Consider the following 15849-nt stretch of genomic DNA (forward strand, 5'->3'; position numbering starts at 1 on the left):
AAAGGGTAGAGGGCATGGAGTGTGAGAGGGATGCGTTGTGTTTATGTGATATGCTGGACAGAGACCGTGGTGATTCGAAGGGGCTGGAAGTGCATGGGGATAAAGAAGGACCTCTCTCCTCGAGACACAAGGATAATGCAAGTAAGGAAGGCAAACGCTTTACCATGACAATGTACATTGTCCAATCCCGTAGATCTTGTCCGCGGTTGTCTGCTCGGCTCTCTGAGAAAAGTTCTACACAATGAATATGAGACATGTAGAAAGCCACCGTGCAAAAGTTGGTTTTTAATAAATGGAGTACAACCGCTTTCACGCTATCTTTAGTAATACATTCAATCAGACTTTCCAGTCAGCCGCTTGCTCTCGCCAATTTCATCATCCTCGTCGTCGGAGCCTTCAACCGCGAAGATGGTTTCGCCATCGAGCGACTCTCGTGGGAGAGGCGTGGGTTTGGTCGGTATCGGGGCAGGCAGAGGAGACGCGTCTCTGTTTGCTGAAGAGCCCGAGCCTTCTCGTGGCCCGTCGTAGCGCGGTGGAGCCTTGCTGCCACCAAGTCCACCAGTTTCAAGATCGTCGTCCATGTCCATCGAGTCTCGAATGGAGGCGATCTCGAACCCGTCATCATCTTGGGCAATCTGAAAGAGCTGTCAGTAAGAGGGTTCGCGAGAGGATGTTTAAGACGAACCTCATCAGACATGGCGAATCTCCTGTTGTTCGGCGTCGGCCGCCAGACGTACGCAATAAACGCAACATCGAAAAAGTAGACCAAGTTCAACCATCCATCCAAGATGAACCACCTGCTCTGCCAGTGGTTGGGTACAAAGTCTGTTCCGCTCTGTCCGGCAAACGTCCAGCTGTTGACGAAGAAGAATACAAAAATGACAACAATGCTGATCAGGATGCACCACCATAGCTTCCGGTACATCGCCGCCTTGATGGTCTGCTTTCGCTCCATGAGATCCTTCATGGTGTAGTTGAGGCTGTTAAGCGTCCAGATATAGAAGCCTGTCAAGGTTCCCGCGAGGGGGAGGACGACCAGCAGTACCAGAGGTCCCGCATTCTCTGGCGTGACTGCCAGAGATGCGATGGCGTAGACAACTCCAAAGACGAAGTGAGTGATAGCCAGCGCTCGTACATACCACATGGTCTTGCCCAGCGTTGGCTTGACCACACCGTAGCCCATGCAGACAATAAGCAACAGGAAGAAGGAGAAGCTGTTTCTTGCTGCGCTCAAGATTGAGACCACCACAAGCAGCGCCTTTGCTCCAGCGTTCAGTCCGTGTCGGTTCTGGTAGTCGTAGAACAACCAGGTCATGAACATTTCAATCACCAGGAAGACCAGAATCGCGGTGATGTAGTTCTGGACCGGCAAGATGTCCCGTCGGTTCATCCAGTACAACACACCCCATCCCATGGCTACGAAAGCGTAGACTATAGTGATAGCCGCATAGAATGGAAGCTTGGCGATCTGAGCAGCAGGAAGCTCACCAAACGCATTCCTGAACTCGACCACTCCGGTATATGGGAACACGTCCTGCGCATAAGCGGCTGTGCTCACGCAGTAGTACCCAGTCCGCTTGACCGGGTAGTTGATTGCACCAGGCTCTTTCAAATGAATCGCTTCCGTCCGGATGAGGGATTTGGACTTCTCAGTCGCATTCGACGCGATCACGAACTTGCCCAGATCGCCGTCCGAACACAGGCCTTTGCTCTTGGCACCTTCATCGCACAGGTATTGTGGATCCGCAGGGTCGTCCTCGTTCCCGATAAGAGGTCTATCCCTCCACTCGAAGATTACCAAGCTGACAATCGGGTCTTCGTTCTCGGGCAGGTCGTTGGGCTTGACGAACTTGACGAGGATGAAGGGATCGATCTCGCCGCCCCATGATTTCCGCGAGTACATTCCGGAACATATTTGTCGATTGCTCTCCTTCTGGTCCTGTTGACGATCTTAGCATGTATGCCTGGTGTTCCAGCTGTTCCGCAACGTACAATCTGCATCTCCACCGCATGCACACCGATGAGCTGCCATAGCAGCAGCACGGCCAGCTGCACCCATGCCTTCATGTCCAGTAATATCGCTACTCTTCCAGATGTGCGGGTTCAGTGTCCAGGAGGTTGGAGTGCAGGCGGCGCCCAGAGATGCAGTCGCAAGCTGTGGTCAGCTTGCGCGGCTAGTGCCGGCAGCGACAGGAGACTCAAGGAGAAGGCTCCGTTCAGCACACTCTCACCGCAGACATCGTTCTTCTTCGATTACCCTCCACGCCAACGCCGATGACTTCCGCAATGCTACAGCAATGCAATTCGGGAGCGAGAGCACATGACCCGGACACGTATGATACCTCCTACAGCAGCAGGACAGCTGAGCCCGCGGTCTGGAGCTGCACACAGCCACACGGCCTTCACCCACCCGGCGCCTCACCCATCGATTGACTTTCCCTCCATCCCTTTCTTGACACGAGCACCGCCACTGTGGCTAGAGAGCGAGATCGATGCGCCAATGGCATTCCGCATCGATGACGGAGGGATGAAGAAGCTTGGAAACAAGATGTCGCACCTGCCCGTCGATCCCATGCGACGCAGGAAATATAAAATCCATTTGTTTACTGGCCACACCCGCCGCCTGTTCAATCACCCCTCACCCAAACAAACTGCTTCAGACCGCACCGCGCTTTTCTGAAATCTCAGGCGCTCGGCCATCTATTCTTGCAATCCTGCCGTCGCGCTTGCTGAGACGTTTCAGGCCCAAGTGGCACGCGCGTGCCAGATTCCAATCAATTGACCGCATTCAATAGCACGCTGTTTGCTTATATACGCTTGCTGCCACCGTCTATCTTGCTGGATCCCCCTCCATCACAAAAACTATCAACTCGGCAACTCAGCAGAAATGGCGCAGGTCGTTGGAAAGTATGCAGCGAACAAGTTCCTCAAGAAACAGATGAAGGGGTACGAAGGAAAGAAAGTCGAGACCGGCGATGTGAGTCCCAAATGCCGTACCTTTGAAGCCAACGCAACTGACAGGTTCCTACAGGATCCGTACTTTGCCATGGTCGAAGATCCCAAGCGACCTGGCAAGCTCAAGAAAGTCAAGAAGCAGATTCCAGCCTACATCCCCGAGCACGACGCCATGATACTCGCCTCTGTCCGTCGCAAAGCCTACCGCCTCGACATGTGTCTCTTCAACTTCTTGGGCATACGATTCGGGTGGGAGGCCGTGATTGGACTTATTCCAGTGGCCGGGGACGGTATTGGGGTGTTCTTCGCTCTGCTGGTCATGAAAAAGGCAATGCAAGTCGAAGGAGGGCTGGACAACTCGATCAAGCTGCGTATGTTGATCAACATCGCCCTGGACTTCATTGTTGGGCTGGTTCCCCTCATTGGCGACCTGGCAGACGCGGCATTCAAGTGCAACACCAAGAACCTTCGCCTACTGGAAGTCACGCTCGACAAGAAGTACAAGCCTAGGAACTTGCATCCAGACGAGCGAGACCTCGTTGGTGTAGATAAGGAGAAGCGTCGACAAAACCGACAATCGGGCATCTACGCACCTCAAGACCCACCACCTGCCACTGCATTCGAAGACTTCAGCGATGAGGAAGAAGAACGCATCCGTGCTGCCGAACGTCAGGCCTCCGGTCGTGTACAAGAACCCAGACCCACGCGAGCTCCTGAAGATCGGCGAGGCGGAGGCGGGTGGTTCTCTAGCGTCAAGCAGGGTAGCAGGCGAGAGCAAAGACCACAGAATGAGATGCGGGAGGCTCGTCGTCAGGAGACGGGTCAAGTGCGGCGATAATTTGAGATTGAGATTGTTTTGAATCGACACGAAGGCCATTGGTTTTCGGGAGATACATCAAGCGCTGGGCGTTTGGCGTGCTATCTCTTGCTGTTCGAAATAGTTTGATACCCAGAGACGGACTTCTGTCAGAAATTGAAACGAGTATTGTAATCGATGAAACCTACATCTACTGCTCCATCGTCTGCGCAAACCCCCTCCACATCTCACACTTCCTCCTCTGATCCTCTCCGACCCCCTCCATCCCCGTCCCATTAATCTCAACCCTCAACCTCCGCCCCGCTCCCCTCCCAAAACTCCCCCAATACGGACTCCCCTCCAACCTCCCCGGATTCGGATCCAAATCCCTCACAAAAGAAATGAAGTAACTCATCACAACCGGCACAATCGGAGCATTATACGTCGTATACGAACAATCCCCACAATCGACACTCCCCGGCCCGAAAATGGCCGGCGTTTCCGCCGTGTGCGGGACGGCTGAGCCGAAGGCTTGGTCGGTGAGGTCGAGGACGTTGTAGTGGTAGTTCCAGACTCGGTTAGGGGAGAAGTAGGCGGACATGGTCGAGGCGAGGTAGTTGGAGGGGCATTTGAAGGTCGAGTCGCCGTAGGCTGCGGCGGCGGAGGGGAACCATTCGGCGTGGAGGGGCAGGGGCGGGAGGAGGGGGTAGGTTGCGTTGATACGGCCGATTTGGGCGGGGGTCAGGTTGGGGTAGTTGTCCAGCAGGAAGGAGAGGAAATCGGCATTCGTGGCGGCGTTGGCGGCAAAGCCGTTTCCCTCGTCGGTGTCGTGGCCTGTGAGGAGGGGGACTTTGACGAAGCGGCCCTGCGCGAGAAGGTTGTAGAGCAAGTCCGGGGAGAAAGTTCCGTCGACCACCGGGAGGAAGTACCAATCTGGGGCGTTTTGGCGGCCGGGGAAGGGTTGGTAGTAGTCTGCGGATTGGAGGGTGGCGAGGTCTTTGGAGCGCAGGCAGGGCATTACGTTGGCGTCGTTGGGGCAGGAGACGTTGTGGGCGAAGCGGGCGAATTGGAATTCCATTTCGGGGACGGTGCGGTGCGTGGGGAAGAAGGTGCTTTCGCTGATGGCGCCGGCGAAGAGGTTTTCGTTGCGGCCGTTGTAGGCTGTCAGGTGGTAGGCGATGGAGCCGGCGCCGGCACTTGCTCCTGGTGGTGGTGGTCTTAGTTGCAGCCTTGTCGATGAGGTTGGGTTGGGGGGATTTACCGTGAATCACGACATGGTTAGGGTCGCCGCCAAACTGGACATATCAATCGACTTGACTCTTGAGACTTCTAGTCCTGTAGACTCACCAGATGAATGTATTTTTGCACCCACTGCATAGCCTTCCTCTGATCCAGCAGACCAACGTTCAGATCACCATCCCTTCGAACCTTTTCACTTGCCAGGAAACCAAAGGCTCCCACGCGCTGCATTAAATCACTATCATCCTCTACATCCATCCTCAATCGATGGAAACCGACTCACGTAGTTCATATTAACCAAAATCACCCCATACCCCGACTTCATCACAACCTCCGTCCCATTATAATTCGCATTCGTGTTCCCCGAATACCCTCCTCCCTGGATATAGAACTACCCACCACAAAGTCAGCACAGTCCTCAAACACCCTTCGTACATCCATCTCACTTACCCAAACCGGCAACTTAGAGTTTGTCGTAGCATTCGACGGCGTAAACACATTCACAAACAAACAATCCTCCTGCGGATCTTCGAGGCCAAACCCAACGTAGGAGCCTAGACAAGTCGCCCGGAACTGAGCAGCTGACTGTGTTCCGTTCGTTCGAGGAGGGTCTCTTGGGGCGCGGAAGCGAAGGTCTCCTACGGGTGGTGCGGCGAAGCGCATGCCAACCATTAAGGGGTCAGTCAAGAATGTTGTGAGAGGGGATGATGAGGACGTACGGTATTGATTGACTCCAGAGCCCTCCAGGGCTACACCCTCGTACTTGGAGTATCCTAGATCAACTGTCGTGGAGATAGGTTGTCCTTGGCCTCCATGTCCTCCTCCCCATCCCCATCCGCCACCAGGGGGCCATTGCGGGACGGCTGCGGCAGTGATGATGTCCAGGAAAGAGAGTAAGGCGATCGACGAACGCATTCTTGCAGCTGATGGATGGACACGCTAATGTTGATACTTAGGAAAGAAAGACAAGGAGCCCATATACCGTACATACCTGACCTACCACCGGAGCGCGTGCCGTTTACTCCTCGCCGTCAACCATCCCGTCTACCCGCAATACGACAAGTTTATCGAGTCGACCTGCATGCGGCGCAACAGGTTGCATCAGTATCGCTCAACTGGGCGGAGAAGGATGAAGAAGAAGATGCCTAGACGACACTGAGAAGTGGAAGAGCGAAAGTCGCCCGCGTGCGAGCGCTCCTCCACACCGGGACTATGATCCTTCAGATGGAACGTCTCGTCCAGGAAGGGACGCCAATACTTCGGTCTGACGGAGAGAATGGGATGGTAATCGCGATGCTCGTTGTCATCGAAGAATGGGTATCATTGTGTGTCGACTGCTGACCGCCTCTTTAACTATGTTCGTGTGTCTCGTGAACTTCACCCACACCAAAAGGCTGCCTGCCTAGGACTGCTGGCCGTCCACATGTCCACCGTTTTCATCGTAATTAGCAAAGTCACTATTCAAGATCTCGTCCAGTCCTTTCCAATCCACCTGGTCTCGCCCCGGCGTCGTGAAGGTGGGCATGTCGCTGAAGTCGTACTGTCGGCTGGGACTGGTGAACGCTTCGCCCATGCCGTTGGCGTCACTCAACATCTGGGCGATATGTCGAGAGAATGGAGAGATACCGTCGCCTGGTAGCTGGTTGCCACCGCTGACGCTGCGGCCGCCGGGTGTTCTCTCCAGCCTGCTGGGCGTCGAGCGTAAAAAGTATCGCGATTGAGATGGCGAAGTCAGGAGACTTTCGCCGTTCATGTCTGCATTGTTGGCAGCATTCTGGCTGGGCGTTAACGGCTTTCGCTTGCGGCTCGATTGTGTTGGCGTCTTCAACAGGTCGTTGGTAGGGTTGAACGCATTCTTCGAAGGCGTTTTGCGAAGCGGTGTCTTGAAAAGGGCGCCAGGCGAGCCCTCGAACAGGTGTGAGAGATCATCGGTATCGTTGAGAGGTGGTGCCATATTCTCCTTGTCTGAAGTGAAAGCCTCAAAGACATTAACGTTAACAGTGGTCTCTTCAACAACTCCGACAACCTTCAGAGAAGGTTTCTCACCAGAAGCATTGGCTTTGGGAGAAGCCGACCCGCGGTTGGCACCATCTTCAAGGCTCTTCGTTTCACCTGCCTGCCGCGGCGAAGGAAAGAGGAGTCGTCGAGTTGGTTGAGGAGTCAGATCGAGCTCGATCGGACTGTCTTGTGAACCTTGTGTTCGGACAGGGCTGGACTGAACGTCCCTACTCATCGCGGCATTCCGTCGTACCTGGCCAGCGTTGATGTTGTCACTCGTTCTGCGCGCTGGCTGCGGCTGTACGCTGTTGGCACGTGGTCGTAGTGGGGCCAAATTGCGCTGAGATAGAGTAGTGTTATCCTTCTGAGTGTCGTCGGCCGAATTGCTATCTTCAACCGCGTCCTCTGGAGCAATTTGATCTGTGAAGAAAGCTTCTGATTGCGGCTCCGCCCCGTCTGTTGCGAGGTTGTCATCGCCCTTTGGCTTTCTGGACTTCCTTGCAGACGGCTTTCGGTGCCATCGATCTGAGGGACGCATGCTTCGGAATTTCTTGAACCAGAGGCCACATGGATTGCAGACAATCACCTGCTCGAAGCCGGCGACGAATTCGGAATCTTGTTTAGCCTTGACGCTCTTGCGAATGCGGAATTTGATGACTTCGCCATCTTCATCCTTCTCCATGTTCTCGATGCCGATGGTCTCGCCCTCGCCCTCAACTTCGTCCAGTGGGCCAGGCTTCCCATCGACTTCCTTGACGTACATCTTGCGCCATGTGGGTGTCTCAATGGCACCACAGTGTACGCAAAATACAGGCGACTCACCACGAGCGATCGACTCCTGGAGGCGCTGCTCGATGATTTTTCGACGAGGCCCTTGCCGATAGGCGCCTCGAGGCTTGCCTTCAGTGTCGCTAGGGGCAGGTGAGCCAGCTTCAGAAGCATTCGAAGTCGTGTGGGATCGGTGAAGTGGTTGCCTTGGTGGTTTCGCTGGTGCTTTGGAGACTTGGGCTTGAGAGCTCGCTCGTGGTGGTGGTTTGAACGGCAACGCAAGAGAACCACGTCTTGATGCATTCGCATCTGGCTGAGGCGTTTGGCTGTCCCAAGGTGGAGTTGCAGATGGCAATTGAGACCCACCCGCGCTCTGAATGCCAGAGACGGTGCTTGCGTTGTGACTGACAGGCCATTAGTCACGTTCTGATTCAGAGTCATCGAGCTCTCCGAAGAGCTCTTGCATCATTTGGTTGTCAACGTACCCGTGGCTTTTGGCGTCGATATCGCTCTGGGGCAGACCGTCCATAGAATAAGGCAAATCACCCGCTACGGATCCTTCCGTCTTAAAGAAGGCCTCTTGTCGGTGATGGCGTGATCTATAATGAGCAGCCACCTCCATGTCATCCGCATCTGGGCTGCGGTTTTCATCATCTTCCAAGCTCTCCATCACGTTGCCGCTGTTGAACCCACGCTCACTCATGTATCCACTATCAGCCATTCGAGCAGGCGGCAAAGTCGGCAAGCCAGGGCTACTTGGAGCAGGTTGATTGAAGCCAGGTACAAGAGGCGGCGACGATGGGATGTCCATAGGGGTACCATCTGCAGTGATGCTATTTGCTGGAGAGCTACCTTCAGGAGAGGTCATAGTATCGGAAAACGGCTCAATATCCGAGCCAAAGTCAGAGTCTGCCATCGATGCCTGTCTCAGCATGCTTCGCTGCGGGACCGGTTGGAGTGAGCGTTGGCGTGGATGGAGAGTGCGCTGGGGCACAGGCGTTGGCACACGAGGTGGAGGTTCCAAGTCAGCTCCTGGTCCAGTAGATCGCTTTGCAATGGGTCGGTGCATGTGCATTGATGAGGCTGTCGCGGCAGTAACGCGAAGGTCTGCTGACTTGCTACCAAAAGACGATTTGCCGCGCCAATCAGTTTGGATGACCTTTGCGCGCTTGCGTGGTTGACCGTCTTCATTGTAGTGTACTTCATTCTGGGGTTGGATGTGCTGTTGTTGGGGTTGTGGTGGAAAGGGGTAAGGCTGCCGCGAGGTGTTAGTTTCACTTCGCACACTTGCACGTGAACCGGGCCGATTTTGATCCGCGAAGTTTGGAGGTTGTGTAGAGAAGCTGTGATGACGTATTTGCTCGTTGTGAGTGCTGGATCCAGGACGCATTATTGGGCTTCCAGCTCGGCTGCCTGGGGCGCTGTGAGATTGGGCGGAAAAGGCGGGGTTGTATGCGAAGACTGAGTCTGTCGGGGTCTCTGGGACTCCCACACCACTTGGCTGCTGAATTCCGCTGACATCCCCTGTGGCGCCGGATGCCATGCCGAACATGTCTTCCAGCAACACTGCTCCATCGTCGCCACCAGTAGCCATCGCATCAAAGTTGAAGTAATCGTTCGACTGCTGCGTAACCTTGTTTTGCTGCATTGCACCGTTCCATGCGTTTGGATCGAAGCCTGAAGACGTTGCAGGACTACTGCTTCGCAAGGCTTCCGTACTCCTTCCGTACTCTCCTTGGGACGGTCTTGACAGCGGTGTCAACCTGAATTTGACTTCCAGAATCTCCTTGACACCACCGCTGAACAAAGCTTGGATATTCTTGCAAACGCGTCCGATGATGTTCGTCTTTCCCTGACCACTAGATCCGTCGAGGAGCGACGATAGCCTGCCCTGGCCGACGAGAGGGGCATCGTGTTCTGTGAAGTCGAAGTTGTAGACAGTGAAGTCGCCAGTCTCAAGTTTCGACAGGATCTCGGGAGACGCGGATAGCATAGCCTGGATGCACTGCTGCAAGTCTATTACACCGACTTGAGACTGTTCGTCGACCGCCACAACGGGGATGTTCATAGTATCCTGAAGACGTGCCAAGCATTGTGTCTTATTCTCAGCATCGAAGGTGTAGAGGACCTTGACCCGCATGGGACGCGTGGGTATGCCTTCGAGCGAGCCGCCATCGCCGCCATCGCCAAAATCCATGGCGTCGTTCGAGGTTGGTGTAAAGGTTTAAGTTTGAACTCGAACAGCGGAAGCCTTTATAGACTCCTGTCTGTCGGGCTGAGGACTGCGGCGTGCTACAGCATACTGTGGAGGTGTTTGTCCAGACGGCGGGCAGGTCGGCGGGATGAGGACGCGGATGACTGGATCAAATGCCGGCTTAAACAGTTGTCAGGTGACAGTGGTGAGTAGTGAGGCTTCGGGCAGGTGAGGGTAGCTTCTGACAAGCAATATGCGGAGTGTGGTGGTTGTTTGCGAGGAAGAGGAAGCAGACAAGAGGTCAGGACGGAAGATAGATCGAGCTTCGCGCTCATGTCGCGCGTTAAGGTTGAACTCTAAACCGATCCCGATCGTCGGGACGGGACGCGCTAGTGACATATCACGTGCTTTCGAGCCACTCCAGCACTTCGCTTGCTGCCGAACTTGACTTTTGCGACAAGCAAACATCGAGACCATCACCACCACTCCACCGAAAACACACATCACAGCTCATCATGTCGAACGCGAATCAAGCAGACGCCAAGATCCAGGAGCTACTGGCAAAGCCTCGCGCCGAGCTCACGTCAGTCTCTTCGCATATCATGAGTCCAAGGAAGTCGCATGCTAACATATTCAATTCCAGAGAGTACGAGATCTCCCTCCTGGAGACCCACGAGTTCACTTCTGGCCCACTCTCCCTCCTCCAAACCGCTGTGCGACAACATACCCAAGTCCTCATCTCCTGCCGCAACAACCGCAAGCTCTTGTGCCGAGTCAAGGCGTTCGACCGACACTGCAACATGGTCTTGGAGAATGTGAAGGAGATGTGGACGGAGATCCCGAGATTGAGCGACGGCAAGAAGGGCAGACCGGTCAATAAGGACCGCTTCATCAGCAAGATGTTCTTGCGAGGCGACAGCGTCATCCTCGTCCTTTTGAGCTGAGCGGTGTAGAGCAGATTGCGATATCAAGGCGACGATAAGGCATCGAGATACTGGATGCGGCGGCGTTAAGGAGCGGTGAGGGCCTTTGGGATGTAACGAACGAGGAAATCCTGGTATGGATCATTCCATAACCTTTAGCCAACACGGCTAACACTACATTATGTCAAGGCGCATTCACGGCTTCGAACGAATGAGTGAAAAGTTAGCACCAAAGGCACAGCCGATGAAGAATGGAAAACCATGTATTATGCTGTCCAGTACGTACACGCTTTCCTTGTCGCTAAATGACTCAAAAGTACTCAACCGTCCAAACGATCATCTTAGAGCATCTGCCAACCCTGACAGGAATTCTGCAAGACCATACGCACCTGGATCCGGCACTTCCTCGAAGCCACTTCCGCCGACATATACCGTCCGTCCAAGACTCGCCTTCATTCCTTTCGTATTCTTCGATCCTTCATCGGCTGCCTGTGCCGCTTTCTGGACATCTCCAGTCGCGTTGAGCTGATCGACGAACGGCGTGAGAGCATCCACTAACGTCCGATCCCCTGGCTTTGCTGGAGTATACTTGGCCAAGCTCTCCATCGCAGTGTTCAAGGCCTTAGCCCACACATCCGGAGTGATTTGCTTGCTTCCTCCATTTCCTTGTTGACGAAGGCCCCACGCAAGGGCGTTCAAGAAGATGGCATATAGCGCGCCGGACGTGCCGTCCATCGTATTCTCGACAATATCGATGACTTTGTCCAGATACAGGGCTGCATCAGACTGCTCGCTTGCGCCGTTGATATATTTCTGGATCCCTTCTGCACCACGCTTGAGACCAATACCACAGTCACCGTCGCCAACAACCGTGTCATATCTTGTGATATCCGGCTCAGCCTTCATCAGACGATTGAGGGCGTCATTCAGTGCTTTCGTCGCATGTTTGGGGTCGAACTGGAAACCACAAGGTTTGTTGCCGCCGCCGATTCCGGCATCTGTATCTCGACTTTGCGATGGTTTTTGCGACCATGTCTTCGTGCTGATTGCAGCAGCCCAGCCAGCAGCTTCTGAGGGCGCGTCCAGCAGCTGCAACAGCGATTTGCCAACACCGAGATCGGCCACCTTGAGGATCGAGATGGAGAAACCAAGACCGTTTAGCGAAGTCATGAACGTTCCAGCTATGATGCGGACTGGCTTGATTCCGTAATCTTTCTCCAGCTGAACAACGACTTCGGTCGTGATGCCGCCCAGCTCGAGCACAGAGACACCGCCCAGGTTGTTAATCAGGAGGACGGTCTCATCTGAGCTGCTCACGTTTAAGAAAGCACGATCCTTGTCATTTTGGTCCAGCAAATACTTCAGCATGGTCTTGACCAGCGTGGGTAGGTCGGCCTTGGCTTTCGACGCGCCTGCTTCGTTATGGATGCCCATACCGATTTCAACCTCGTCCTGCTTGAGCTCCTCTTCTCCCTCGACCGTGGCCCGACCTGGAACATGCACGTGGCTCAACGATGATCCAATGGAGACTGTGTTGTCCGCCACCGCTTGGGCTGCCCTGTGCACCTCTTTCAAGCTCGCACCCGAAGCTGCCAGCGCACCTGCAATCTTGTGGATCAAGACCGTCCCTGCGATTCCTCTTCGGCCGACTTTGCCTCCCTTTTCTCTGCCAACACCAACATCATCACCCATGACAACCATTTCGCAATTTAGCTGAGCCGCCTTGGCTTTCTCAACAGCCATACCGAAGTTGAGCACATCGCCCGTGTAGTTCATCACCACTACCAAGATGCCTTTGCTCGTATCCACACGACTGAAGATAGCTCTTCGAACTTGTTCTGCTGACGGAGAAGCAAATATCGTTCCAGCAACAGCACCACTCAAAATGCCAGGTCCAACGAATGCGCCAAAGGAGGGCTCGTGACCAGAGCCACCGCCTGAGACGATCGAGACTTGAGATGGTGCGGCATCGGGTCGAAGGTAGAGGACTTTGTTTTTGGCGTCAAAGGCGACATTGGGGTTCGTATACGTTATGCTCCTGCATGCCGTGTCCACAAGCTTTGTGGGATCATTGATGAAGTGTTTAGCTGGAAGCATTGACTGTCAATGGCACTGGTCACCAAGAAAAAGGACATCGAAACAGCACATACAAGACATGGCAACTTTGCTCGTGACAAGCAAATTTGGGACGGACCTCCGCAGGGATGAATGCTTGAAAGTAAAAAGAGGAAGTGAACGAAGAAGAAACATTCGAGCGAACCGACGCGGCCAATTTACACTGAATGCACAAGTGCCCATCTGATCAACCCAACTCCACCGAACCCAAGAGCTTGCCCCGCCTTCGCGGCTCGCTCGCAGCAGCAACACGCGGGGAACATTCTACTCCACTGCCAAAACCACAACTCGGATATGCCCCGATTACTGGCAAAACATCGACTCGGCTGCGATCCGGGTCGGTGAATGTCCTTGTCGAAGAGAACATCTAGAACGCGAAAGGGTTTCCTACAGTTGGAAAGGAAGATTGCGAGTCGGCGAAGCGAAGATGTTTTGAAGTGGTGGAGCTGGGCGAAATGGCAAGCCCGTTGCCGGATACGCGGGTTGGGTTATGCAGCTGCAGGAGGAAAGCCTAAGCGTAGCAGGGGGTCTTCTGTGAGCGGCGACCCTCAAATGTGCTTGGATCTTTGTTGGGGGTGTCACGAGATATCTCACGGCACGGTCTACGCGAAGGGTGGAGCTCGCGGAACCCCCACAGTGCAATAATAGGAAGACAACTTGGACGCAGTGTTCGAGGAACATGTTCAGAATCGTGCATCTCAATTGAACACGTTGGCGGGAAGCTCTGCAGCAGTACTCGTTAGACTACATGCTTGTCGCTTCACGTCTCCTTGATCTTCGCGAAAGCGTCAACAATCATAGCATGGCCATGCCACCCAACGCACGCAAGAGATCCAACCTCTATCATATCCTCAGCAGCCCACCTACAGTGCCGATGCTCACATTCAAATCAGGAATTTACCCAACGCGCCAGGAGCAACATGAAACATTTCCTCCACCTCGACAACAGTGCGAACTTGCCCCGACTCTCCGTTGGTTGCCATGTTGAGATGGTTCAAGGATTGATTGAAGTCGCGAGTCTCCTGTGCAAATGTTGATGCCGAGTTGAGGTGAATGCAATCAGCGATTTCATGGGTAAGCCAGAGAGAGCATCCATCACTCTGTCAAAACGAGTTTTGGGCCCAGGAGGTTGGTGTATTGTTGTGGAACGACGTTGGGCAAACGAATCGATGAGTATGATGGCTTGGTCACGAATGGCAAATCCTGCTTCAAAAAGACGAAAGAGGTCAAGGTCTAAGTAATCGTAACATTCCCGCCAAATATGTACAGACAAGAAGACACAACCTCACAAAGTCCGCGAAAAAGGGGTATAAATTTTGGGGGGTCATTGATCAATCAAGTCGTAGCGCCGCCAGCTGCACCACTACCAGCCACCTTCGCCTTTCGCTTCGACAGCAAGCTCTTGAAAGCACCCAGCCATTTCGCCAGCGACTCCTCGTCCATAGCACAGAAGCGATAATTCCGCTCCTCGCTGATGATCTGCATGCACGCGGTTTTGCTTTTGGATATGGGATCGATCTCGACGACGTCGATGATGCTGGGGAAGGGGAGGATGAGTTGTGCGGTGTATTCTTCGTCGTTCTTGTAGAAGGCGAGTTGTTTGGGCCGGAGGACCATCCAGACTTTCTTCCACTGTCGGACGCCTGATCTCGACTTCAGGAGGTAGATCCAGCCGTGGTAGATGATCCGCTCTTCGTCGGCTGCTGTTGGTGTTTTGCGCTCTTCGCCGCCCAGACCGATGCCGGACATTTGACTTGGGTTGCGAGCACCCATGGAAGGTCGTGTGGGTGCTGGTCCGTAGACAGAATTTACTTGCGGTGTCTGGGTGCTGCTTGTCGAAGGTCGCGGATCGGTGTTGGCTAGTGACAGAGCAGACATGCGCGCAGTGGCGCCAATACCTCCAGAATCTGAGAAGTCTGAGAAGGAACCATGTTCCGCCCCAGAGTATTCCAGTCCCGAGGTGACTCGATTGTTTGGACTCCGACGTGCGTGGTCCCTTCGTTTAGGAAGTGGTTGTGACTGCCCAAACGCCTCTGCATCTGAAGAGCTGTATCCTGCTGCCCGTTCATCCGCCGAGGGACTGATATGGGCGTCTATGCTTCGTTCAAACCCCTGCCAGGGAGCATTGGCGCCGCCCGGACTGGCCAGATACATTTCCGCCTCTTGCTCATCCATCCTCGCCTCTCTCCGTATTGACTCCACCCAATCGTGTGCCTCCTTGTCCGACGACGCCTCCAAATGGTAGTTTCGCGAAGGGGAGAACAATCCGAATATGTGCTTGTCTCTACGCTTGGGATCTTTCTGCCGCGCCACCGCAGTAAGCTCAGACAGGGTGATTTGATGTTTCAATCTCGCCTCGCCCTTGTCTTTGTAGATTGATAGCAGGTTCGGTCGAAGCACCATCCATATTGGTTTCCAGGACTGCCACTGGTCTTAGTCAAAGGCTCGCATGTCTATGATCCACCCCATACGCACCTTCGTCTTTCGAGTCCGCTTGTGCACTTCGCCGCTCTTGATGATGCGATCGAACTCGTAGCTGCCATACTGCGTGACAGGAGAGAACGTGTCTAGGGACAGGCCATGTTGACGAGCTCTTTGCGCCGGAGTGGCGGAATCGGGGATGGCAAGGCTCGGGGTGGGAACAGCCAGAGTCGAGGACGGCGCTGGCTTGGGCTGGCGCTGCGAGTTCTGAGCCACGTCGGCCATGTTGTGTCGCGTTCGTGAGACACTAGAGGACGAAGTGGTCGCAGTCAGGTCAAGTCGTCGCGGGCGGGTTCCTGATCAGACGGCGCCCAGACCAGATCGACGAGCAGCAAATGAGATTGAGTTTCTTGGGGTCGGCACCAGGCATGAGAGGCACG

The 15849-nt window shown here is 54.3% G+C and overlaps 7 protein-coding genes across 7 annotated transcripts; 2 read left to right on the forward strand and 5 right to left on the reverse strand.

Annotated features, from left to right (window-relative positions):
* Positions 1 to 332: 332 nt before the first annotated feature.
* On the reverse strand, positions 333 to 2067 carry M409DRAFT_69917 (uncharacterized protein; the record flags this gene model as incomplete). The annotated part of the gene is made up of 3 exons (XM_033818495.1): positions 333 to 635; positions 686 to 1939; positions 1993 to 2067. The coding sequence occupies 3 exons, from the start codon at positions 2065 to 2067 to the stop codon at positions 333 to 335; spliced, it is 1632 nt and encodes a 543-aa protein (XP_033662217.1).
* Positions 2068 to 2887: 820 nt separating this feature from the next.
* Positions 2888 to 3793, forward strand: M409DRAFT_59322 (uncharacterized protein; the record flags this gene model as incomplete). Its single annotated transcript, XM_033814156.1, has 2 exons — positions 2888 to 2977; positions 3032 to 3793. The coding sequence occupies 2 exons, from the start codon at positions 2888 to 2890 to the stop codon at positions 3791 to 3793; spliced, it is 852 nt and encodes a 283-aa protein (XP_033662218.1).
* Positions 3794 to 3962: 169 nt separating this feature from the next.
* M409DRAFT_28367 (uncharacterized protein) lies at positions 3963 to 5662 on the reverse strand (the record flags this gene model as incomplete). The annotated part of the gene is made up of 5 exons (XM_033809003.1): positions 3963 to 4954; positions 5013 to 5046; positions 5099 to 5215; positions 5274 to 5381; positions 5441 to 5662. The coding sequence occupies 5 exons, from the start codon at positions 5660 to 5662 to the stop codon at positions 3963 to 3965; spliced, it is 1473 nt and encodes a 490-aa protein (XP_033662219.1).
* Positions 5663 to 6392: 730 nt separating this feature from the next.
* M409DRAFT_69920 (uncharacterized protein) lies at positions 6393 to 9953 on the reverse strand (the record flags this gene model as incomplete). Its single annotated transcript, XM_033818496.1, has 2 exons — positions 6393 to 8082; positions 8242 to 9953. The coding sequence occupies 2 exons, from the start codon at positions 9951 to 9953 to the stop codon at positions 6393 to 6395; spliced, it is 3402 nt and encodes a 1133-aa protein (XP_033662220.1).
* A 512-nt stretch (positions 9954 to 10465) lies between these two features.
* On the forward strand, positions 10466 to 10894 carry M409DRAFT_28369 (uncharacterized protein; the record flags this gene model as incomplete). The annotated part of the gene is made up of 2 exons (XM_033809004.1): positions 10466 to 10533; positions 10594 to 10894. The coding sequence occupies 2 exons, from the start codon at positions 10466 to 10468 to the stop codon at positions 10892 to 10894; spliced, it is 369 nt and encodes a 122-aa protein (XP_033662221.1).
* A 315-nt stretch (positions 10895 to 11209) lies between these two features.
* M409DRAFT_59325 (uncharacterized protein) lies at positions 11210 to 13030 on the reverse strand (the record flags this gene model as incomplete). The annotated part of the gene is made up of 2 exons (XM_033814157.1): positions 11210 to 12960; positions 13024 to 13030. 2 exons carry the CDS (start codon positions 13028 to 13030, stop codon positions 11210 to 11212), a joined length of 1758 nt encoding a protein of 585 aa, XP_033662222.1.
* Positions 13031 to 14323: 1293 nt separating this feature from the next.
* M409DRAFT_69923 (uncharacterized protein) lies at positions 14324 to 15694 on the reverse strand (the record flags this gene model as incomplete). Its single annotated transcript, XM_033818497.1, has 2 exons — positions 14324 to 15409; positions 15464 to 15694. 2 exons carry the CDS (start codon positions 15692 to 15694, stop codon positions 14324 to 14326), a joined length of 1317 nt encoding a protein of 438 aa, XP_033662223.1.
* Positions 15695 to 15849: the final 155 nt, after the last annotated feature.

Source organism: Zasmidium cellare (genome assembly GCF_010093935.1).
Source record: "Zasmidium cellare ATCC 36951 unplaced genomic scaffold M409scaffold_42, whole genome shotgun sequence".
Classification (NCBI taxonomy): Eukaryota; Fungi; Ascomycota; class Dothideomycetes; order Mycosphaerellales; family Mycosphaerellaceae; genus Zasmidium; species Zasmidium cellare.